Source organism: Chelonia mydas, chromosome 2 (genome assembly GCF_015237465.2).
Source record: "Chelonia mydas isolate rCheMyd1 chromosome 2, rCheMyd1.pri.v2, whole genome shotgun sequence".
Taxonomy (NCBI): Eukaryota; Metazoa; Chordata; order Testudines; family Cheloniidae; genus Chelonia; species Chelonia mydas.
In genome coordinates this window covers 113,383,150-113,408,147 of record NC_057850.1, presented here as the reverse complement: position 1 = coordinate 113,408,147, position 24,998 = coordinate 113,383,150, and the positions used below count along the sequence as shown (strand labels likewise).

At 41.3% G+C, this 24,998-nt stretch overlaps 1 protein-coding gene across 1 annotated transcript in view; it reads right to left on the bottom strand.

Annotated features, from left to right (window-relative positions):
* The window catches only part of BLOC1S5 (biogenesis of lysosomal organelles complex 1 subunit 5), a 36,676-nt gene extending 11,980 nt beyond the window's left edge, over positions 1 to 24,696 (bottom strand). Inside the window, exons 1-4 of the mRNA XM_037893185.2 lie at positions 22,457 to 24,696; positions 20,444 to 20,526; positions 9,881 to 10,010; positions 7,681 to 7,739 (exon numbers count right to left, since the gene is read on the bottom strand). Of these exons, the coding sequence (XP_037749113.1) occupies positions 7,681 to 7,739; positions 9,881 to 10,010; positions 20,444 to 20,526; positions 22,457 to 22,559 (375 nt within the window). The 5' untranslated portion in view covers positions 22,560 to 24,696. The remainder of the gene's footprint in view (positions 1 to 7,680; positions 7,740 to 9,880; positions 10,011 to 20,443; positions 20,527 to 22,456) is intronic.
* Between the last annotated feature and the right edge of the window lie 302 nt (positions 24,697 to 24,998).

The following is a 24,998-nucleotide window of genomic DNA, read 5'->3' as shown; positions in this document are numbered from 1 at the left end:
CTTCACAGCACTCTTTCAACTAATCTGGTTTATATCTGTGGTAATCAACTCTTTGAAGTTTGTGGATGCCATAGGGCAGTGGTGCTCAAACTTTTCCAGTTGCACTCCTTCTACCCCCCTACAAGTAACAGAATCTGTCTGCGCCCCCCTCCATTACTGCACAGCCAAGACTTCCTCAGCAGTGGAGCTTGGGCTGAGGGTGGAGCTGGGGGTGGAACGGGGGATGGGGGAGGAGCTGGGTCTAGAGGTAGAGCTGGGCTGGGGGCAGAGAGAGAATGAGGGCAGAGCTGGACTGGAGTCGGAGCGTTGCGCTCCCTCCCCAGCCCCTTGGGGGCTGGCCCAGGCTTGGAGGCAGAGCAGGACTGGGGTCTGAAAAGGGTTGAGGGAGGAGCAAGGCTGGGGGTGGAGCCGGTCTGGAAGTGTGGCGCTCCCTCCCTGATCCAATGGGGGCTGGCCTGGGCACCACCATGCGCTCCCCAAATGTTCCTCTGTGCCCCCCTGGGAGGGCGCACCCCTCAGTTTTGGGACCTCTGGCTTAGGACAACTGGGGTACTGGAGTGGGAGCCTTACAATGTTAATTTGTAATTTCAGCAATGCCAGCAAGAAATATCCTGAATACTTTATTTCCAGAATTTTCAAATTTTATTTTTTGACTCCCCTACAAAGCCAAAGTTAAATTTAGAACAGATTATAAATCTATCTAATGAGCCACAGAAGCAAAAAAAATATTTAACCCAAGCGTTTGATATTTTTCTGTCGATATTTAAATTCAAGTGACAACCAAACCAAAAGATCTTTATGGAATTCTGCACATGTGTAAATACAGACTGCCCAAATGAGAACCAATGTTTTCCAAAGCTTATTCTTCCTGTCTTAAGGGATAATAAATATTTGAAGACTGGGAGATCTGGATGGAAATTCAGCTACCTCTGGACACAGCATAATAAAACAGAGCAGGCTTAACATGTAAATACTACAACCTTTGTGGGAAGCTGTGCTTCCACTGCCTATATATTCTGAAAGGAAAGAGAAATAAATTAAAAATGAAAATCTACTAGTGTTCTAAAATGTTAATATGAACATATACTATAAAAATACTGGCTTTATATAGGTAAAGTACCTGAAGATCTTAATATACAGCAGACTGATTTACTAAGCAGTGAAGTTATTAGATTTAGTAGTTAATCACTATGGGTACTGGAGGGGAGGGGAAGTAAATGAGAAAGCAAACACATCATATTCTGTTGACACTTATGTATATATTAGTTTGTCATTAATTCCCCAACTGAGGTGTGTAATGTTACTGTGTCATGTAGTTTCCGCAATATCTATATTCACCAGGTCAAGGAATTATGTGTAGCATGGGAGGTTTGCTTTTTGGAAGTCACCCCTTTCTATAATAATGCAGGGAACTTCCACAGATAATTAGAATACTAGATATTAGATAATTAGTGGCATATTCCTAAGCATATAAAACTTAAGATATTGTTAACTTGAAGTTTCTTTACAATATCGGTACTCCAGCTGTGAAGCATCTATTATAAATAACAAAACTAAAACTAAAAATGCATCAAGCGCTTTGAATAAATTCATATTCACGTACTAGGAGCTAGAAGGATTAGACTTTCTGTAATCTTCAAAAAAATGTCAGCACATCTAGAAAACTCCTTCTGACTTCCTAAATTCAAAGCCTTTACTACTGCAAAGTTATAAATGATGCATACATTTTTAAAGTGCAGTTATAGTAATAAAAGTGACTATGAAAACAGCACCTTTTCTCCTCAGATTTGTTCCTTATAACAACTATTTACTTTTCTATAAGCTTTTACTACTTTTTATTTCTGTTAGCATTGCGGAACCAATGCAGCTATTGGAAAGTGAGCGTGATTATATTCTTGCCCAGACACAACCAGCAGAATAAACTCCCCTCCCCGCCCCCAGGAGAGTGGGGGTATTTTTAGAGAAAAGTTTTAAAACTTCCAATTGCAGATTCTGGATTGCAGATAATGATGAATAAACCAGAAATAACCAACTTGATTTTCAAATCTCACCATAAGTTTATAGGGCTTCCAGTCAGAAAAGACATTTTAATGTGTAAACTGACAACGTTTGACATGGGATAAGAGACACAAAGAATAAACTCACTGTAATGTGTTTTTACAGAGTAGCTTTTCAAAGTATAATCTAATTTTAACTCTTCACTTCTGTACTGTCATTTGTGCAATCCTAATTCAACATGAGACTGCCTATACAGAAAGTCTTTCACTGTATAGAAAAAACTTTTTGAAAGTTCTATAATTTAAATCCTTAGTTCCCAAAATGCAAGTTAAAATAGAGCGCTTGCCAATTTTTAATGCACATTCTAGTTTTCCAAAAAAGCAAATAAGTCAGACCTAAGTAAATATAAGACAGCACTACCTACTAATCACAATCCAACGATCAAAGAATCCACACACAAGAAGCCCCATGATTTTCTTTACAGATATTATTTGGCCACAGTATAATGCATCATCATATATGTAATAAGTTGCCTCCTGACCGAAATTGTTGTGTGTTGACATCTTAGACACAAGGATACAATACTACATGACATGCCAATGCCTCCTGTGGCAAATTGCTGGTACGATTATGATGGGTCCCGTGCTTCCTCTTCTTGAAGAGGGAGGGGGGGTTCAGGGCGCAGTTTCCTGCCCCTGAACTAGGGTATCTACTGTCCCACTAGTAACCCAGAGAAGGGTAGTGGAGAGGGAGGGACCTGGGCCCGCCCTCTACTTCGGGTCCCAGCCCAAGGGCCCTAGGGATAGTGGTAAACCACTTGAACTAGTGCTTCCTTCCTTTGGGCTACTTCCCTCTCCTGCTCTTCAGCTTGTGGGGCTTCCTGCCCTCTCTCTCTGCACAAGTCGGGTGTCTCTTTACCTAGGGTCTTGGTCTTCTAGCCAGCTACGGCACTTCTCCAAACTCTCCTCTACTTCAACTCCTTCAAACTGCTCTCTGAAGCAGGGGGGTTTTATCAGGTGACTAGCTTCAGGTGCTCTAATTGGCTTCAGGTGCTTTTAATTAATCTATAAAAACCTTTCTTCCCTATACAGGGAATAAGGCTTCTCCTCAACCTGGGACTTACATATCTCTCCTTTATCACTCTCCTGCTGCCTTCTGGCCATGCTGTATCACACTCCCTATCTGTGGAAGAACTGAAGTGCAAGTTCACATATGCACATACAACTACACCTGATCAGAACAGAAGTCTTAAATAATTCATAGTATTGTACAATTCTACTAGGATATGTAGCCAGGAATCATTAGGCAAAGTCATATTTTAACTCCTTGGTTAGCTATAAGTAAGAATCTGTGTCTTAAGTATTAGACAAGCCAAAAATTTCCTGCTGTTCAAATAGGTCCACAGCATTTCATGGCAATGTGGTACTGGGCAAAAATATAAAAAAATTTAAAAAAGCCATTTAAAAAGAAAACATTAAAAGACACACTTTTATATACATTCTGTGACATCACACTGCAGAAAAATTAATGACACTCATGGGAAGAATAAAATATAGATGTATTTAGTTTACACACAGATTGAAGAAGAAAGAATTTTCAAGTCCAATTTTTTTAAAATAAAATCATCCTCAACTGTCTTTTAAATGTCCCAAAACAGTTGGATTAGCACCATTTGCAGTTTCTAAGAGACAGTGGCAGGAATGAGACGACATTTAAAAATAGAAAGCCATGTTATTACCTTTGTTAAATTCTGAACCTTAAGTGAATTAAGCCACACCAATGCAACTATATTGGCACATGAAAAAGATATTCCATAAGCAAAGCTACATTAAGAGCGTGGGAAGGTTGCACTGTTAGAAACTCAGAAGTCAAGATAGATCAGAGCTAAGGTTATATATGCAACTCCACTATGCCTCCTTGTACATACACGATATTACGGGTTTTAAGATGATCAGGTACCATAGTGACAGGTATGGCATAATAATCCAATAAAAAAATTTAAAAAAATAATAATAAAGAGGAATATATAAATCATATTCTAAAAGTTTGCAATGAATGGGATAAGGGAGATTGTGTCTATATCTCTTTTCCATATAAAATAAATACTTTAAAAACATTCAGTTTGTAAAGCCAAGCACTCAGAAGACAAGAAATTCTAGAATTAAGATTGCCTGTTCCTGATGCAGGGTTGCATAGTCAATGAGGCTGTTTGCAGGACCCTTGCCTGATTCTTAGTTTTATTTTATTAAAATAACTTGAAAAACCTCAGAATTTCTATTGTGTGCAATCATAATAGCCCACACATATTCATCATCAGGGTTCAAAGGACTTCAAGACCAACACCACAGACCTCTATCCACTTAAACTAAAGGAGTAACTTCTCTGACAGCAGTAATAGGTTGTTATCTTCAATGTGGACCACCCATTAGAGAAGAAAGTGATACTTTAATAGATTTTAAGGCCAGAAGGGACCATCATCTAGTCTGACCTCTTGCATAATACAGGCCATAGAATTTCACCCAGGTTGAAAACGTTCTACTATGCTGTGCAAATGGCAATTTCTCCTGGCTGTTAATTAATTTGGCAGAATCTGGACTGATTTTCACAGGGACAGCAAAAGGCACCTTACTATCCCCCTATGAAATTTCAAGTTTTTGCTCTACATTGCAAAAAACACTTAATTATTAAAAATTCTGAATCCTTCCAGCACTATAAAATGTTGCTTACTGGACAAACAGGGCTCTGCCATTTCTGTCTATCTTGACTCGCTCTTTGCATGTCCTCTGTCATTCAGTCCCATAAGTTTCCCTATGAGTGGTGTTTGGAGGCATTCCTTTGGTCAACCCCTTCTGCATAATCTTCCAGCTGTCCAATAGCACACATGACATGGTAAAAACAAGGAGGAGTCCTTGTGGCACCTTAGAGACTAACACATTTATTTAGGCATAAGCTTTTGTGGGCTAGAACCCACTTCATCGGATGCATGGAGTGAAAATACAGGAGCAGGTATAAGTACATGAAAGGATGGGGGGTTGCTTTACCAAGTGTGAGGTCAGTCTAACGAGATAAATCAATTAACAGCAAGATACCAAGGGAGGAAAAGTAACTTCTGAAGTGGTAAGAGAGTGGCCCATGCTGTTACTCACACCTTCCTGTCAACTGTTTGTAATGGGCCACTCTCTTACCACTTCAAAAGTTATTTTTGAAGATTTGAAGAGTTGAAGATTCAGTTTGTTCTTTAAGTTGTAGATTTTTGCTGACCAAATCTTGTTTAAACTGTTGAACACAGCTTCCACCATGCCAATTTGTGATGTTATTTCCTTGTGGGCATTGCCACTGACTTGCATTTTACTATCAAGGTATGCAAATTGACTCACTTCTTGTATTCCTTTGCCTCCTAAATCAAATACTTGAGTTGGGTTTGCTGGGTTTCTCAGATTTACTTTTCATAAGGAAGTATTAAACCTGTCTTTTTTGTGATGCTGGACAGTCTTCCAGTCTTTACTTGCATATTGACTGAACTGTCCTTGAAAGCTAGGTCAGTAGCAAAATCGAGATCTTCTAGTGTACTATCGAGACATGTGATACCTGTTCTGAATGCGTTACGTTTTCTCATAATGAAGTCAATGGCTATGCCAAACAAAACAAAACCCAGAAACCCCCACCACATGAAAAACTCGAAACCAAAAACAAACCAAAAACCCCACACTTTGGCAAAGATACCCATTATCCCCTAACCTCACTCTTCGAAACAGTTGAGCTATTTTTGTTGAAACTATTAAAAAGATTCAAACTTAGGCAGAGACCAAACATGGAAAATTTCCCCCCAATGTTTAAAATTAAAAGCAATTGAAAATGGGGATTTATACTTGGAAATGTTAGGTAACTTTATCTACAGACACTGCTCCACCTCATACAGAAAATTTTTTTTAGAAAGAAAAAAGAACATATGCAATACACAGGCATGTTCTCAAAACTTTTTAATGGATATTTTTATGGTTTCCTACCTATCCTCAAAGATAGAAAGAAAAAAAAATATTCCACAACCTGGAACTATATGACTAGACCACTCAGTGGTGGATGAGGAGGAGAGCCATAGAGTGCTACCTCATTCAATGGACACCTTTGGAGATGCACAAAAAATCGCTCTACACCTAAATTAACCAGATATGTATGTACAGTACAAGCACTCCTTCATTTAGAAGTTTCATAATAGTAGCTAAGTGGAATTGTATACGTGGAGAGAGTGTTTTCAAACTCTAATACCACAAACACAAGATCAGTTTTCATTGGAACACTCAAAGTGCACTTCCCTCCTCAATGAGAAGTATTTCCCCAACTACTTTCAAGTTGCTAACACCAGCCATTTTGACATTAGCGTGATAGAAAAAAAGCCAAAACAGTTTGTTTTTAAAAACAAAAACAAAAAAACATGCAAAAAGGGAAAGCATTTTGTCCCATTCTCCTCTCTCTCTCTAAAGTGGCTGAATCATTTCATTCAAATCAAATGAAATAAATAAAAATCACCCTCCCTGATAGTGACCAGACTTGGGAATTTTCAACCCAGGAAGTTAAAGTTTTACCACACCTTAAAAGAAACATGCACACAATCTTAACTGTAGCTGTGATTAGTGCTCCACCTATAAACTTGATACTTGAGTGGGAAGATATAGTAATATGACCATTCTGAAACAGAGCAAGCCACCTTTTTCAATTTCACTTCAGAAAGAATAGCAGAACTACAAAAGGCAGTAGGGTTCATCTAGTTTCCTATCTACATTTGAGTGTTAGGTACAATGAATCTAAATGTTGGCAGGGCCCATGACATGATACTATTCACATAGTGCCAGTACTCTACTGCAGTAGATTAGCCATCTCTGCTGATCATGAAAAGCATGACATATTGCAAGGAAAATTCTGAACACCTGCCGATACACATAAATGCACATCTTAGTTCATGTGACTAGGCCAGAATGGCAGCTCTGGCATTTTCTGCATCTCCACATAATTATGAAGTACCATTTTGAAATACAATCATGAAAGGTGAAATGGGAAAATGCAGAAGTACCATAGGAAACTAATTTGTTGTACAATTTTCCAAATTTGAGGTTTAGAGTAGATGTAATTCAAACAAGCAACGTGCGGCCCATTGAGGGATTCCAATGATTCACGTATTCCTATAATATGGCCTTTCATTAAATAACCAGTGCACAAGCATGAAATGCTTCCTTTTCAACAAGCAATAACATACTCAATGTTTTCAGCTAACCAGGAAAGCTTTACATTTCCATTCTGGTAGATTCGTGAGTGTTTTTTGTTCCACAGAAAATAACGTTTTTTGGGTTTTTTTAAATTTCTCCCATATGTGACAAATACCACACTCCGAGCAAAGAGGAGGAAAATATTGAAAAGGAAATTTTTAAGACATTTCCATACATTTGGAGAGTGAGGGAGGAGCTGGTGACTCTATTAAGTCTTTTGCTCCTATAACACAGACTGCTGGCCGCTTTACTCAGCTCCTTCTTACATCTGCAGAAGTTGCATTTTTAGCAAATGACAGTTAAAATGTATTCCTAAATCAAGTTTTACTGAAGAATTTTTAGGTAGCAAGCAGATTTGCTGTGGATGAGTTTGAGAGTCTTATATTTAGGTTACATTATAAATCCACCCATCTGTCTTTACCTCTCTTTCTTCCTGCTCCCTCTGCCGGAGTCTGAGGATCCTATGGTTGGCTGCTTGCACTGAAACAAACAAATTGCAGTCTATTAATGAGCTACCCTAGCTCAAAGAGAAGCCTGACAGAGAGGCTTAAAATCCATGAGGCTACTGGGAGACTATCACTGTACACAGAAAGACTGTGGGTTTTGCCCACTGGGATCACTTACCTTTGCATTGAAAAGTTTTGCCAGTATTTGTAGGAAGCACTCTACAATGCTAACTATGTGGACATAGACCACTAAGTTGCACCCTTGTGCTTTCCAGAAACCAAACAGGAAAGGCAGCCAAGTCCTCCTGTACCCATACTCCATAATATTGCTGACAAGTTACTGTGCACTACTCAGCACCGCAGAAAAGATCTAAAAGTCTTGTAAACCAATAACTAGAACTTGATGGGGTGAACAATAAGTTTTGGTTGTTTCTTTGTTACTTATTTTTTTCCAAATATAATTGATGTAGTAAAAGACTATACAAGGAGAACGTTTTTAAATTGGAGCTTGTCTCCTCTACATTGTGATTCTAGCTCTATGAAAATGTGTTAGCAACAGTGGTAACTATATTTTTAGCCAGTTTCAGACTTGTTTGACATCATATTCTATACATGCTGTGCACAATGGAACAGACTCATTTTTCCCTCAACGGGTGTCTTGCATTCAAGAACACAGAACTTAGTTTCCTGTAATATTTATATCAGTCACTCATTTATTCTTATAATCATTAAAGCAACAATACTGCCATATAGCGGAATAAATTGTACAGCTAAGCACTCAAAAGTCAGGTAATTGCCATTTCAAGGTTGCTATGCCCCCTAGTGTGTATATATTTGGATACAGGCTTTACTTACATGACTGCATTCTTTGAGGAGGAGGAGTATGCAAAGTCTAAATATTTTTCTACAATTTTTACTACACATGTGTAGTATCTTCTTCTGTGTACTACTCAATGTATGCCAGAGACCGTGCTTATACATATTACAAGTTGATTATAACAAAGTGAAATATTATTGACATATATAAACTACTTAATTTTACAGCTAGATTGAATTTTGTAGTTAGTTAATTACCTAATCCCACTTTGTGTCTAAGAAAGGCTGTGCTGCTGGCTAAAATGAAAGTATAAAATACAATGGCACTGACAAAGCTAGAAAAACACAGACCTTAGAAGAGAGCATATTTCATAAAGTGTACGCCATAAAAGATAATTGGATGGTTATAACGATCAAACTAGCACTGTATCCATATACAAGAATGATCTGTCATAATTAGATGACTAGAGAGAGAGAGCGAGAGAGCGCGCACACACATCTGTATGCAACGTAAACAAGTTGCAAACAGAAAGTGCATTTTTGCTCTATTTTGGCCCTATCCAATTCCTGTTAATGTTACTTTAAAGCCCTTCCATTGACTTCAGTGGGAGTTTTCAGACCTTAAAAATGCAGCCAAACTTACTGTACAAACGGGAGACACTGTAGCTTTGGTAGATAGAATACTGGAGGACTGTCCTGGGTTCAATTCCAGGGTCTAACATTAGCCTGTGGGGTTACCATGGGAAAGTCACTCCACCTCTCTGAACCTCCATTTCTCAATCTTTAAAATGGAGATAATGATCTCCTTTGTAAAAGCACACCTTGAGATCTATGGATGAAAAGTGCTCTAAGAGTTTTTTGTTTGTTTGTTTTTTTAAATAACCATACACACACAGTGCTGTTTTACAAAGGAGATCGTTATCTCAATTTTAAAGACTGAAAAAATGAGCCACAAAAAAGTGAAGTGACTTCCTATGATCATCCCACAGGATGTCAGAGCCTGGAATTGAACTCACAGCACTGAAGTTCCAGTCCAGTATTCTAGCTACCAGGCAACACTGCCTCCCATTTACATAGTAAAGTTGGGCTGCACCTTTAGGATCTGAAAACTCCCACTTAAGTCAATAGAAAGGCTATAAAGTAACATTAACAGGAATTTGATAAGGTCAAAGTAGAGCAGAAATACATATTCTGTCAGCCTTTTTTAAAGTTGCACAGAGTTGAGAATTAAACATTTGGATGTATAAGACTTATTAGACGATAGCAATTTTAGCAAGGATCATATTTTGAGTCCAAATTATTTGAAATTATTCCTTTAAAAATACTGCATCACAAAAAAAACAATAGCTTCTTGCTTACATCTCTTCAATGCTTCATTCAGATCGTCATGCATCACCTGCTCACATTTAGGGAGAATTTGGTCATTTGTCTCGTAGACCATGGTGTTTAGGTTTTCAAGAACTCTCATTTCTCGGAGGCCACGTTTTTCCTGTTAGGAAAGTGAAAAAAGAAAGTTCTTCATGTGTTACATATGTTTTCATTAGCTGATACTGTACTCGTATCCATCTGTAATTATTTAGCTCTAATGGGACTTTTTAAGGTTTGTAACAACATATCATACTGTTCTTAAATAGCTATAATATGTCTCAAACATTTTATCTACTGGGAGTAAACAACAGCTGGAGACCACACTAGCTTTAATGTGATACATACAAAACAAACAGGAATCAAATGGATAATTAAGGGGCAATCATGGGTTAATATGAAAATCCATTTTGCAGGTATAATGTGGTTCCCAGGTTAATAAACTATTAAGTTGAGCACAGTTCATCCCAGTGAATGGAAAAGATCACTGCCACTTAAAACATCACATCTGCTTATTTACCACTGCTATATTACAGATGAAACAAACTTTATTAACAAACATGAAAGTCCCCTTCTTTCTTGTGCAATGTAGCAACACTGCTGTTCTCTGTGAAAAACGTTGAAGTTATTTATAACATAACATATGATGGATTGAGAAAACAGAGTAATTTAGATATCTGAGATTTATAATAAGGGTTGGGAATGACAAGATAAGGGCACGAGAACTGAAATCATCATACTCTTATGGATTTGATTAATAAAAGATTACAGACCAATTAAATGATAATAGTTCTACCTTTTGATAGCTTTCACTTTTAGTATAGCAATATGATAATACTGGCAGCATACATGAACTGACAAAGATCCAGGGCCAAAATCAAGGCAAATAAGATTTTTACATGGAAGCATAGCGATGAAATCAAAACTAAAGGATAATGTAATGCTAATAAGTAAACAGGTGGCATCCATTCTGAACTCATTGCTGATCAGCAAACCCAGTGATAGTGGCATTTTACTAGGGAAGCTGCCTAGGCTCTACTGCTTAGGCTTTTTAAAATAAAGCTTCCGGAAACAAAGCATCCTATCACCTTGTGTTTCCAATGGCATTTTGCTCTTTTTAATTATGCTTGATCTGCAACACAGGATTATCCCAAGAAATCAAAAATACATAAAGTTATCCTGGATTTTGTTCTGGGTTGGTCTTTACATTTTGGCAGGTAGAGCTGCAAGTAACCATTCCTGTATTGTAATTTGCCAATCGCCAGCCTATACAATAACGTATAATACAGTAACTAATAATACTCTTACATAATACTTCATAAATGTGGTCAAGCATCATTATTCCCATTTTAAAGATGGGGAAGCAGAAATGCAGACAAGTTACATGACTTGCTTTAAGAGTCACAAATAGAAACCAGCAAAGAATCCTGTGGCACCTTATAGACTAACAGACGTATTGGAGCATAAGCTTTCGTGGGTGAATATCCACTTCGTCAGGTGCATGTAGTGGAAATTTCCAGAGGCAGGTATAAATATGCAAGCAAGAAGCAGGCTAGGGATAACGAGGTTAGCTCAATCAGGGAGGATGAGGCCCTTTTCTAGCAGTAGAGGTGTGAACACCAAGAGAGGAGAAACTGCTTTTGTAGCTGGCTAGCCATTCACAGTCTTTGCTTAATCCTGAGCTGATGGTGTCAAATTTGCAAATGAACTGAAGCTCAGCAGTTTCTCTTTGAAGTCTGGTCCTGAAGTTTTTTTGCTGCAGGATGGCTACCTTTAAATCTGCTATTGTGCGTCCAGGGAGATGGAAGCGTTCTCCCACACGTTTTTGTATATTGCCATTCCTAATATCCGATTTGTGTCAGTTTATCCTTTTATATGGGGACTGTCCAGTTTGGCCGATGCACATAGCAGAGGGGCATTGCTGGCACATGATGGCGTATATTACATTGGTGGACATGCAGGTGAATGAACCGGTGATGGTGTGGCTGATCTGATTAGGTCCTGTGACGGTGTCGCTGGTGTACATACGTGGGCAGAGTTAGCATCGAGGTTTGTTGCATCGATTGGTTCCTGAGTTAGAGTTACTATGGTGCGGTGTGTTGTTGCTGGTGAGAATATGCTTCAGGTTGGTGGGCTGTCTGTGGGCAAGGACTGGCCTGTCTCCCAAAGCCTGTGAAAGTGAGTGATCATTGTCCAGGATGGGTTGTAGATCACTGATGATGCGTTGGAGAGGTTTTAGCTGAGGACTGAAAGCGATGGCCAGTGGAGTTCTGTTGGTTTCTTTCTTGGGCTTGTCTCACAGCAGGAGGTTTCTGGGTACACGTCTGGCTCTGTTGATCTGTTTCCTTATTTCCTCATGTGGGTATCGTAGTTTTGAGAATGCTTGTAGGTGTTGGTCTGTCTGAGGGGTTGGATCAAATGCGGGTGTACCTCAGCGCTTGGCTGTAAACAATGGATCGTGTGGTGTGTCTGGGATGGAAGCTGGAGGCATAAAGGTAGGCATAGCGGTCGGTGGGTTTTCGGTATAGGGTGGTGTTAACGTGACCATCATTTATTTGCACTGTGGTATCTAGGAAGTGGACCTCCCATGTAGACTGATCCAGGCTGAGATTGATGGTGGGATGGAAGCTGTTGAAATCTTGGTGGAATTCTTCCAGGGTTTCCTTCCCATGGGTCCAGATGATGAAGATGTCATCAATGCAGCGTAGGTGGAGAAGGGGCGTGAGTGGACGATTGCTGAGGAAGCGTTGTTCCAGGTCAGCCATAAAATGTTGGCATATTGTGGGGCCATGCAGGTGCCCACAGCAGTGCCACTGGTCTGGAATTGTCACCAAATTTGAAGTAATTGTGCTTGAGGATAAAGTCACATAGTTCAGCAACCAGTTGTGCTGTGGCATCATCAGGGATACTGTTCCTGACAGCTTGTATTCCATCTGTGTGTAGAATAGAAACCAGATTTCCTAATCCTTAGTCCAATATTCAATAGATTACAATCCCTCCAAATATGAAGCTCTTATCAGTGAGGGATGTTAGTGTTCTCACCAAAGGTCACTATTTAATGTATGCTAGTTTATCACTTAAAGAAAACACCCCTCACACCTGAAGCACTAGACCACTCCGCAAACTAGAGATAAGAGTCAGCTTTTGAGGAGAAACTCTAAACTAAGGCCATGTTTACACTAGTGAATTTACAGCGGCACAGCTGTAGCAATGCAGCTGCGCAGTTGTAAACTCACTCATGTAGCCGCTCTATGCTGATGAGAGAGAGCTCTCCCGTTGACATACTTAAACTACCTCAACGAGCAGCAGTAGCTATGTCAGCGTAAAAGCATCTCCTACCGATACAGCACGGTCCACACCGGTGCTTATGCTGGCAAAATTTAGGTCACTCAGGGGTGTGGTTTTTTTACACCTGAGCGACATAACTTATACCAACAAAAGAGCTAGTGTAGACATAGCCTACGTCCAAGCCTTTCTGCTTTAAGTAAAAGTGAAAGTGTAAACTATCCTTTGCTTTGATAAAAGAAAGGCTGGTTCTTACTAGAAGGATAAGAGTGATGGAAAATCAGCTTTCCAGCAAGAATTTAAGGATACTTGAAATTAGCACAATTAAACCTTAGATGTAATCTGACAGCTATGTTAATTTACTCTGCTTCTGACCAAACCCTAAGGCTGGAAAGTCCACCCTATCCTTGTAGTCCCTAACTTAAATTGAAGTGATAAATCCTCTGAGGAGCTACACAGGACATTTATGTATTAGACACAACAGTTATTAGTTAACTTTGGTGAAAAGCAATTTTAAAATGTGTGTATGGAGCAAAGTGGGCTTCTCCTGGCAGGAAAAATGGATATAAATTTCTAGATTTATCTGGTCAAACTAGCATGGAGACAAATTAAATCCACTTAAAATGTAACTAAAAAATGGCACCTTGTTTTTCCCATCAGATCTGCATCCTGAGTGTTTAGATTTATAGCTACTTTTTCTATTAGAATTTAAGAGTATAAAAGTTAAAGGGCATACCACCTCTGTGATGCTGGCAGATCAGGCGCCAGCTCATGCCAAGGCCCCTCAACTTCACTGAACATTGACAAAGGCATAGCTGGAAACCAGTCTGCCTCGCATTTGTTTTAGTATTCTAAAATAGATATTAGTTATAAGAACATGTTTAGACTTTATGAAATGCTTGTAGGATGCTGCATATATTAATCTTACTTATAATATCTGTATCCTATGTTATAAGGTAATATTTCCATGTTTGCTTTGTAACTATAAAAGTTTGCAAAAACTGTAAAACCACACAGTCAGGGGAGAAGCATTACCAAGTATGAAATACTTGTTTATCACAAGAGGTATCATCTCCTCCCCAACAAAAGAAGGCCAACAGACATCAGACAAGGTATTGTGGAACATCAGTGGACAAAAAAAAAAAAAAAAAAAAAGGCTGATTTGCCGCCCCCTCCCCCGCCCCAGGAAGTGGAGATGTGCATAAACCCTAGTCACATCAGCTTGAGGTCTATGGGAAGGAGATAATTTTTCATCCCTGTACTGCTAAGAATTTGGAGAGGGTAATATTTTTAAATATAAGAAAGGGATCCCCAAGCTGCTTGGCTTGGGTTAGCCCTAAAGGACATACAGAGCTTGCATATTATAGCAGCTACTGTTGCCCTTTAGAACCTAAGACTGTATCTCATTTGTGTGTATGTCTACCTGCTTCGACTGTTTAAATAATACTCCTGCAGGAATTCTGCACCACTGCTCAATGCAGGATTTTGCAGAAAATGTTGTGCGCACAGAATTTCCTTTCCCCCACGGAAATGGGCTGCAGTGCTGCTGGCCACCACTAACAGCTGCTGGACCTGGCAGAGCCCAGCTCAAACACAGAAGACACTGCCAGGGGAGACAGCTAGAGGGTTCCTGGCAGCTGCAGTTCCGTACACCCTGAGGGAAGGAGATGGTGGTGCGCAGGAAACTCCACACAAGCCTGGGACCAAGTTTCAGGCTGTTTCTGCCTCTGGATCCCTGGGCTCTGCGGGGTGAAGGGATGCAGGTATCTGGGCAAGGGGAAGCCCTGCAGCTGGGCTCTAGGTGTGTGTGCACAGGTATCTGGGTTGGGGGGTGGGGGGCAAAGGCTGGGCTCTGGGGAGAAGGGGGTGTGGGTGTCTGGTCCCCTGGCTGGGCTTGGAGGGGCGGGGGGGTAGAGAAACAGGGACCGAGTTGTCACAGGGGTTTGTTTTAATTCTCCACTCCTGGTGGAATTTGTGTGTGTCTCTGTATTATTACAAACATACTTGCTGACAGATATTCTGAAATAAATTACCAAAATAATTTAAACTGGCATGATTACGTAGTGTTATTTTGACAAATAAAATTTGCAAAATTTTAAAATATCGTGCACAGAATTTTTAATTTTTTGGCATAGAATTACCCCAGGAGTAAAATAACTCATTTCTTTTTCAATACATCTTTAGTTAATATTATAGGGTTGTCTACAAACCTTGTCTTTGATTTGAGATCTGAAGTTCAGTTGACCTGGGGCAAGTGACTGGTCCTTTGGGACTGGAAGTAACCTTAATATTGTTGGGATTTTTGACCATCTATCACAAAGGTGGGCTTGCGTGGGTGGCAAGATAGACTGGACTGCCAAAGGGGACTGTCTGTGACTCCATGTTAAGGCTGTTATAGTGCATGAGTTCACACTTGTTAACTGGTTGGAGAAATCTAATTATAGAACATACACAACCAGTTTGGGGTTTGTGCCCTGATCCTTGACAGTCTCCCCTGAGGGTGGCACTTACGCTTGTGAGCTACTCTAGACAGCTTGACAACCTCATTATTGTATTAAACAATGTTTGTAAAAAGAAAAATTGAGCAAAAATATTAAAGAAAGTCTGCATATTATATCAGCCTAATCAGATGTTGATCTTAAGCTTTCAATGCCATACTCTTTTCCTTCAAAATGTAAATGTATGTGAAAACAATTATTCTTAGAATTAATTTTTTAGAAATACAGAATACTATTTACTTTTCTTAAATTTTGCTGCCATCTTGTGGCAATTATTTTTCACTCATTCAAAATTGAGCTTGTCTAAAATTTTCTCCTTCACCAATATATCAACCTTGTTCTTAGTCATTTGGATACCATTCATCATTCTTTAACTGTTCTCTTACCTTTTGTAAAATATAAAAGATCAACAACTAAATATTTTGCAAGAAGTTAATCATATTGTGAACATCCATAAAGCAAATAAATAAACATACATTCTTCAACAGATTCTTTTTTTAAATGCAGATAAATTTGATGGCCAGTCAAATTATGACTAAAAGCCCTGGTTAGAATGTCATAATTCAGGCAGGCTCTGTTCCAGTTTCCACACACAATACATCTGTAAAGCATGTCAGGAATCCTTCATGATGAAAGATTCATAAATATATTCATGCACTGAACCTGCAAACTGCTCCATACAGAGAGACCCCTGCACTCATGGAGAGCTCCACTGACGCCAACAGGGCTCCAAACAAGCACATAGCCCCAACAGATGCAGAGGTCCTCCCACAAAGATCCAGTTGCAAAATAAGTCTTAGTATAACCAAGATAATGTCACCCACCAATGAAACTAGTAGCTGTGTAAAAACAACCATCAGCACCTATACAACAGAATATGATTGGAAGTAAAGAATACTGTACTCTTTGAAAACTGCAGGGTAAGTTTAATATGTGTACAGAAGCAGTTAACCAGGTTGGACTTCCGCCAGGATACTTGGGCTAACACCTTCATCAATACTGAAAGATCCTGTAGCACTTATATCCACAAATGCTCATGTTATTTTTAAGGCTCAACACCTCAGTTCTCATAATGATCCCTATAAAATTATGCTATGAATAAGGTTGTTGTATACTGCATCTTATCTAGCAATAAATTCACTGATGTCTCCCCCATTGAACTAATGACCCAGTCAGACCCTGCTTAGCTTGAGATCCAGTAAGACAACAGCATGACGGATTATGCATAGGTTAACTATAGCACACTCCAGTGCAAAGATATTTTTAAATAGCCATTACACCAAATGAATAACTGGGTGGATGTAATCAGCACATAAGTAGATACACACTGTCAAATATAAAGGGAAGGGTAAACACCTTTAAAATCCCTCCTGGTCAGAGGAAAAATCCTTTCACCTGTAAAGGGTTAAGAAGCTAGGATAACCTCGCTGGCACCTGACCAAAATGACCAATGAGGAGACAAGATACTTTCAAAAGCTGGGAGGAGGGAGAAAAACAAAGGGTCTGTGTCTGTTTGTGTGATGCTTTTGCCGGGGACAGAACAGGAATGGAGTCTTAGAACTTAGTAAGTAATCTAGCTAGATATGTGTTAGATTATGATTTCTTTAAATGGCTGAGAAATTAAGTTGTGCTGAACAGAATGAATATTCCTGTCTGTGTGTCTTTTTGTAACTTAAGGTTTTGCCTAGAGGGATTCTCTATGTTTTGAATCTAATTACCCTGTAAGGTATTTACCATCCTGATTTTACAGAGGTGATTCTTTTTACTGTTTCTTCTATTAAAATGTTTCTTTTCAAGAACTGAATGCTTTTTTCATTGTTCTAAGATCCAAGGGTTTGGGTCTGTGGTCACCTATGCAAATTGGTGAGGATTTTTACCAAACCTTCCCCAGGAAGTGGGGTGCAAGGATTGGGAGGATTTTGGGGGGGAAAGATGTTTCCAAACAACGTTTTCCCAATAAACCCAGATAAACGTTTGGTGGTGGCAGTAGAAGTCCAAGGGCAAAGGGTAAAATAGTTTGTACCTTGGGGAAGTTTTAACCTAAGCTGGTAAAAGTAAGCTTAGGAGGTTTTCATGCAGGTCCCCACATCTTTACCCTAGAGTTCAGAGTGGGGAAGGAACCTTGACACACACATTAAGAGAATAGCCCTTTATCTGCCAAATAATATTCGATTGCTTTAAGTTTGTTTGGGAGTTGTGAGCACAAACTATCAAGGAAAACTCACTGATTCACTCACCAACTCTCTCAAAACCTTTTTTTTTGGGGGGGGTGGGAAGGGGTGACGGAAGAGAAAGAAGAACTAATCACATTTTTTAAACAGGTACACTACACTCCCAGTTACCTGAATTCCTTTTATCCGAAAAGCCTAGTTATCCGAATCCACGTGTCCTCCATGTATCACTATCAATCACAAGCAATACATTCTTAAGGATAGATATACATATCTTTCCGTTTAAAGAAAACATGATGTGTAATTCATGCTACACCAGTATAACAATGTATCCACTCACAAAGTGGTTCCATGACAAAAAATTGTGTGCAGTTCAAAGCACAGCCCCTGTAACCAGCTGTATCCACAGCTGCATCTCCAGTCAGTGTTCCTCTTCCATCACAGAGCCTTGCAGCCTGGGTCATGGCCCTTCCGAGTAAAAAATGCAGTGGGGATGTCACTGATGTTGCAGTCATCACTGAGGGTAAAGCAAAGCCCAAGTGATTTTTCAGGCTGCCACTCCCAGCAGTTTACTGCCTCCCAGCCTACAGCTAGAACCCAGCTCAAAATACACTGGACCCTCACTAGAACGCGGGATTTGGGATCCATGTGCAGTACTACGTTAACACAGGGACCGTATTAAAATGAATTCCAATTAAAGTAATTAAATTTGGGATCCATGGCCATGACCACGTTATATGCGAATTCGCGCTATATAGATGGGCGTTCTAGCGAGGGTCCAGTGTAGTACTTCTATTTATCTGAATGCCCAGTTATCCAAAAGTTTCAGATGTCTCCCAGGACATTCAGATAAACATGATAGTACTGTATATATTTGCTACACACTTTCTGGATCTTAAAAAAAGTTCTTCATTTACAGCATTCAGAGTCAGTATGGAGCCACTGCTCTCCTGAAATCGCAGATATTTGCTGCAATACAGAGCCTTTCCATCTACAGCCAACCAGGAGGCTGCAACCATTCCTCTGATGATTCATCCACATCAGTAACTTTGTAATATTAAACTAGATTACTGCACTGTACTCCAGCCAAAGCTTTTGAGAAACCTTTGTAATAACAGTGAAAGTGCGTGTTTGTAAACAAGCAGTTATTATATTTTGTTCATTTTTAATTGATTGCTTGTATTGATATAAGTGACCAAGATGCATTGGTGATAAGTGCCAGTGTACGTTTCCAAATAAATAAAATATCTGTACTTCACCTATAATACCCTCTAATATACTTTTACATTTGCAGGTGTCTGGAAAATTAAGTTATTTTGTTCTTTGTATAGCAACAAATACAGTAGATGGAACAAGAGATTTGGTCGGCGCCAATGTGGCCGGTCCTGAGGAATTGGCCGGTGTCAAAAAGGACGCCAGTGCCGGCAGTTTTGGCAGTGCCACAGCTCCTGAAGTCGGCCAGAGCTGAGAAACAGGGCTGAAACCGTAGGTCTGCCCAGTAATGGTCTTTGGACAACTTCTTTGTATCACTATCTGTGGTACTTGGACGGGTCTTGGAGCTATGTCTCCTGTCCTCCTGATGCTGAGGCTACTGACCTTGCAGGGAATTATGTTCTGACGGGCTGTGCCTCAAAGTTTGAGGAGGGAGTCCGTTTCTTTTAGTCCTAGTGAGAAAGAAAGGACTTTCTCTTCAACGGATGAGGGAATGAGGATTGGCAGACAACCTGGCAGAGCATGAGGGCCTCACAGGAGGAAAGTCCAGGCTCAGGTCCGATGCAGGTCATAATGATTTCCCCATGAGGAGAAATTTTAACCCACTGTCCTGGTCTTTTCTGGCTCTGGCTGTCAGGCCGTGGCAGTGGGAACACTTTTGTGGGACGTGTCCTTCTCCCAGACAGTGAATACACAGCGAGTAGCCATCCATTACCAGCAAGGTGGCCCACGAGAGATGCACCTCTTAAACCCAGGGGATCTGAGCATAAGGGTGAGGGGAAAATAGCTTCTCGGTCTGGAAGGGCATGAAGAGGGGGAAAGAAAAAACTAAGCTATGAAATAATTGTAGAGGTAAAGTTAAAAAAAACAAACATACATACATAAAAAACATTTTCTTTTTAAGAGAGAAGAAAGGAAAACAAGAAGAAAATACTAACTATGCTACAACTAACAGCTAAGGCACTATTTACTGAGGGAACAGGAAAAGTGGGCTCGGCTGTGGATTCCATCCCAGACCAAAGGCGGTAGAGAAGCAAATGGGGGCAGCTGGACCGCACAGCTCTCTATATACGTCCTGCTCACAGTGCGAAAACAGGGAGATGTGCATGTGCAGTTCGACAGGCACTGCTGATGAAGATCGCTGATCCCAGGTGCAAGGGGTGCTGCCGTACCTAAAAGTGGTGCACCCATTGGGACATCACTCGAAGTAGTAGTAGTATACATCTATTCTGGGCAGGAAATGCATGTTAAACAAGATTCTCTAAGAATGCGCTAAAACTGTTTCAAATCTCAGTGTGTGTAAAAATAAAACAGGCCACAGGTAATATAAAAGCATGTTAAATGAAGTTTCATAATTATACTAGATCTTCTCTTTTAAAACAAATACTTACTTCAAATTCCTTAATAAAGTAACGTATTTCTCCTTGAATAACTGGTCTGTGATCCAGCAGTCGGGAATGAATTTCTCCAATGTCTAGAAGAGTAATGAAATCCAAAGTTTTAATTTTCTAAAGACACAATCCATCCTAGGAAAAAACAACACAGTGAAGCATAGAGTATTTCAAAAGGAGGAAAAGTAAAAAGACCCCATTATCAAAAGGACAAGCAAGCTAATACAAGATTTCAACTAATGCTACAATAGTATCAGATGGCCTTCCTGGCTAATTCAACAAACCCACCTTCTTAAAACAAATGCCACAAAAAAAGAATATTCTGCCATCCCAGAGCTTCCTGGCTCCTTTGAGGGTGCATGCAGGGGTTCCATTCCCCCACCTATCACCCACTATTGGAGGCCTCATCCCCAAAGGACAGCTGCAGCATTGCCTTTGCTGCTCCTTATAAGGGACAAGAAGCAGAGCAGAGTGAAACTAACTTGATTCTTGTCAGTTTCCACTTGGCCACAGTTTGGGAAAGCTGTAAGCATCAGTGAAAGCACATCCGCAACTCTAGAAGACAGTACTAGATCAGTTTAGAACTAGTCTGGAAAGTTTTCTTCGCAACTATAATACCTAAAAATATATATATTTTTAAATGTAAGCTTAGATTCAGCAGTTGATGGAACTCACCTACAAAAACTTCCTACCTGCCACAGATAAGTAGATTAATTCAAGTTTGAGAAAATGGAAAAGATGGACAAAGTTTGCAACAAATACAGTGTATGGTAAAATGCTAAATAGTATCACTGAACAACTCATGTAAGTTCAGATATTTTTAAATAGAAATTGAAGCAGAACAAAAATCAGAATAGTGGACAGCATGGTAGAGGAAGACAAAGTAAGTGACTTCCAAGGAGAAATTTAAACAAGAGGAGCAAGGATCCCTAAGTCAAACATTTTGAAGATATAGGTGCTTAAAGTTAGGGGTCTAAATAAGTGGCTCAATTTTCCAATTGTAGAGCTCCCAAGATTCCCATTGACTTACTCAAAGCAAATGTGAGTGTCCAGCTCCTCTGAAGATCAGGACAACTGTTAAGGGCTTTAAAGTTAGACTCCTAAATCTGAAAACGTTGGCTTTACTACACAGAAACAGGATGTCATTTCAGGTGGTGAAAGCAATACAAGGAAAGGCATGAAGGTGAGAGCAGACACAGATCAGACCATCCATCACAGTGGTTTTGCTACTATGCAAGAAGCAGATCTATGAATTGGTAGCATTTGAGCTGCAGAAGATACAAAGGAAATGAAAAGCATTGCCAGCCAGTGATTAACAATGCTATCCTTGCTAGGACAACCTCAGAAATGGAGAGTGACACCAGGAGGAAGAGGTAGAAAACAAAGGTTATAAAAAATAAAATAAAAAATAAAAACTGGCGTCCCAGATTACACTGCTGTCAGAGGCAGGCTACAGGACTAGATGGCCACCAATCAAGTATGAGCTAATCTAGAGGAAGGTACAAGACACGCTGTACTGAGAAGTTAGGCAATGACTTGTCCATAAGGGAAGCTCTGCCTAACACCGGGCGATTAGCACTGGCTTTCTGGCTTGACACTTGAGTATATGTAGCGCTGTTAAATTCGTGCCCCTCGCCCCCCCTGTAATTCGCTTTAGCCGCACACCTCCAACCCTCCCCTCGATCTTGCTGAGCTCTCAGCCTCTCGCCACCTCGTGCCCCGAGCTCCAGGGGCGACCTGGGCTACAGGGGAGGGAGCGACTCTCTCGCCGCCAGCGTCCGAGGCGCTACTCGGGGGGGGGGGGGCGGGGGCACTCGGGCACCGCCCCTCGCGCTCACCCAGCGGCCGTTGCGCGGCGCTCCGCGGGCCCGGGCGGGGCAGAGACGGCCCCGCTGCCCGGGGGAGACAGCAGGGGCTGAGCGCGGCGGCTCCGCCCTGGGCCGGGCCGGGGGCGGGGCTCGGACCGTTGGAGCGGGAGGTCTCAGGGCGGGCGGAGCCGGGCCCCCTCCTTACCCTTGATAATGGGGTGGGCCGGCGCCCTGCCCGAGTCCCGTTTCCGGCCGGCGGGGAGCGGGGATCCCGCAGCTTTCCCCGGGGCGCCGGGGCCGCTGCTCATGTTGCCGCACTTCCAGCTCCGGCCGCACCCGGGCGGCGGCCACCGAGCTACCACATGCGCGCGCCGCGGACAGAGGGCTCAGCAGGAGCGCGGCGCTCGCGCTGCGGCGTCCAGGCGGTTTTACGTAGCTCTCTGCAGCCCGCTTTGGTTCTTAGCTTCCGCCTCCTTCCCAACGCCTCGGTATAACGTCACTGGGCTGCGCCGAACTTTGGCCTCAGAACTTAAACCCGGGCCACCGCTCTCGGGCTGGAAGTTCGTTAGGGTGGGAGTGACTCGCGCTGCAACCGTGGTCAGCGGGTTCGATGCGGCGGAGCCGCGGAGAGGACACGCCCCCACGACTGTGACGGTGGCAGCACCCCAGTGGCTAAGCTGGGCACGATTGCGTAGGCCCCGCCCTCGCTGCATCCCACCGCGGCGGCCCCTGGTGCTGAGCTGCGGCTTCTGGCCCCAGCACCTGGTCCTCCCCGTGCCACAGCAGCGCCCCGCCGCCGGGCCAACCCCGTCCCGCGCTGGCCGGGAGGTGACGCCTCTGCCGAGGCCCTGTAGCCCGGCCGCCGGCAGGAACCGGGCCTGCTGACACAGCTGCTCTTCCTGGCGAGGCTCTCCCACCCCAGACTAGTTCACTCCCTGCAGGCGGCGGGGATCGTCCCTCACCCGCTCCGTGCAGGGACACAGACCTAATCGAGGGCGAGAGGGTTTTTCTGTACAACAGCTGGGTGCAGCTTGAAATTTAAACAGGGCCATCGAAAACTGTACCAAAATGAGGAAATTCAGGGTACAGTTCCCCCCACCAACGTTAACTCTGCCTTCTTGCGCCTATGCATTACAAATGGACCTTTATGAGGCACTGCCAGCGTTTTGGGTTTTTTTTAAAGTACATATAGGGTTTTTTGTATTGTGTTGTTTACTAAATAGCCTCTGTTGCAGTAGTCTGGAGTCTTGTAAGGAAATACATATGATTTTACATTAAGGTAAGAGTAGTTTTTTTTAAAGGAAAAAATGGGACAATTTTCATCAGATATGAAATGGGATAGAAGGCTGCTCATCACATTTTTGATAGGGTGATTCAGGGAAACAAGTGTAAAGCTTCTGAGCCTCGCACTTTGATACATCTTTCTGAAGGTCAGGAAACTAAAATAATACTGTGTAACATGCTGACTGGGTTTGTGCTTATAGTGCCATGGGTGTGCCACTCACAAACAGCCCTAACTGGGTGAATTTTCTCTTATTTAGGAAGGAGTGCTGGTTCAGGAAGTTATTCTGAGAAGTACTCAGAAATATGTCTGCTTTTCCTGCCTCGGTAAGAGGAAGTGTAGATAAATCAGCTGATAGGTTCTTTATGTATTGTCTTTCAACAATAAACAAACATAAGAATACCTACCTCTTATAAAGCACTTGTCATCACTAGGTCTCAAAGAGCTTTACAATGGAGGTCAGTATCATTATCCTTATTTTACACATAGGGAAACTGAGGTACAGAGAGGCAAAGTGACTCACCCAGCAGGCCAATGGCAAAGCCAGGAACAGAATCTAGGTCTCCTGCGTTGCATGGTCCATGGTCTGTACATTTGGCGAGCAGCTCTCAATGGTGTGATGGTAATTAGTATCACCATGTAGGATTTAGCAGAGCAAGGGAGAGTAAACACCCCCACTATTGTGACTCTATGGCACTGAGCTCCCCTATCCTGTTACTCCTCTCTTTTCTTTAATGAATTTGTTTGTTTCCATTTTTCTGCTGATTGTCCCTTTCTTTGTTCGCTTACTAGAAAGACAGCCTAGAAGGTTGAATACCAGCTATTTTCAAAATCCATACTTCGATATTTTTTCAAACAAATCTTCTGTTCATTCACCATGCAGACAAAAAGTGAATGAAAATGGATATAAGATATATGGTTACTTGTCTATATGAGGTTCACAGGGTTTTTACGTACATCCCTTTATAATAAGTCCTAATTTTCCCTTTTTACAATACCATATCATTGCCTGAGTTGCTAAAGGAATGAAGAACACCCTCTTAGGTGAGCTACGAGTTTCTGGGGAGAGGTACAGTCTGCATATCACCCCCTTTTTGCTCTGTGATCCTCACAGACAACAATGGTCAAAATGCACAGAAAATAGCCAATAATCCCAACTCTACCATACGATAACACCTTATGCAGAAAGAACAACAGTCAATTAACTTGTAAACTAAGTAAATTTGATGAGGAGTACTGAACAGGGAATTTCACAGTGTGAGAGAATTAAGTATGGAATCTCAAAATGTCGTGTTAACATTATCTCTTTTTTGACTATAATCAGTGCTTTCATACAATGTGAAGTATTTTTCCAGAAACACTCATAGTGACAAACAAGTAGATGCATGGTCTAGCAAAACAGAAAGCATATCTCAGGGGTGGGCAAACTTTTTGGCCTGTGGGCCATTTCTGGGTATGGAAACTG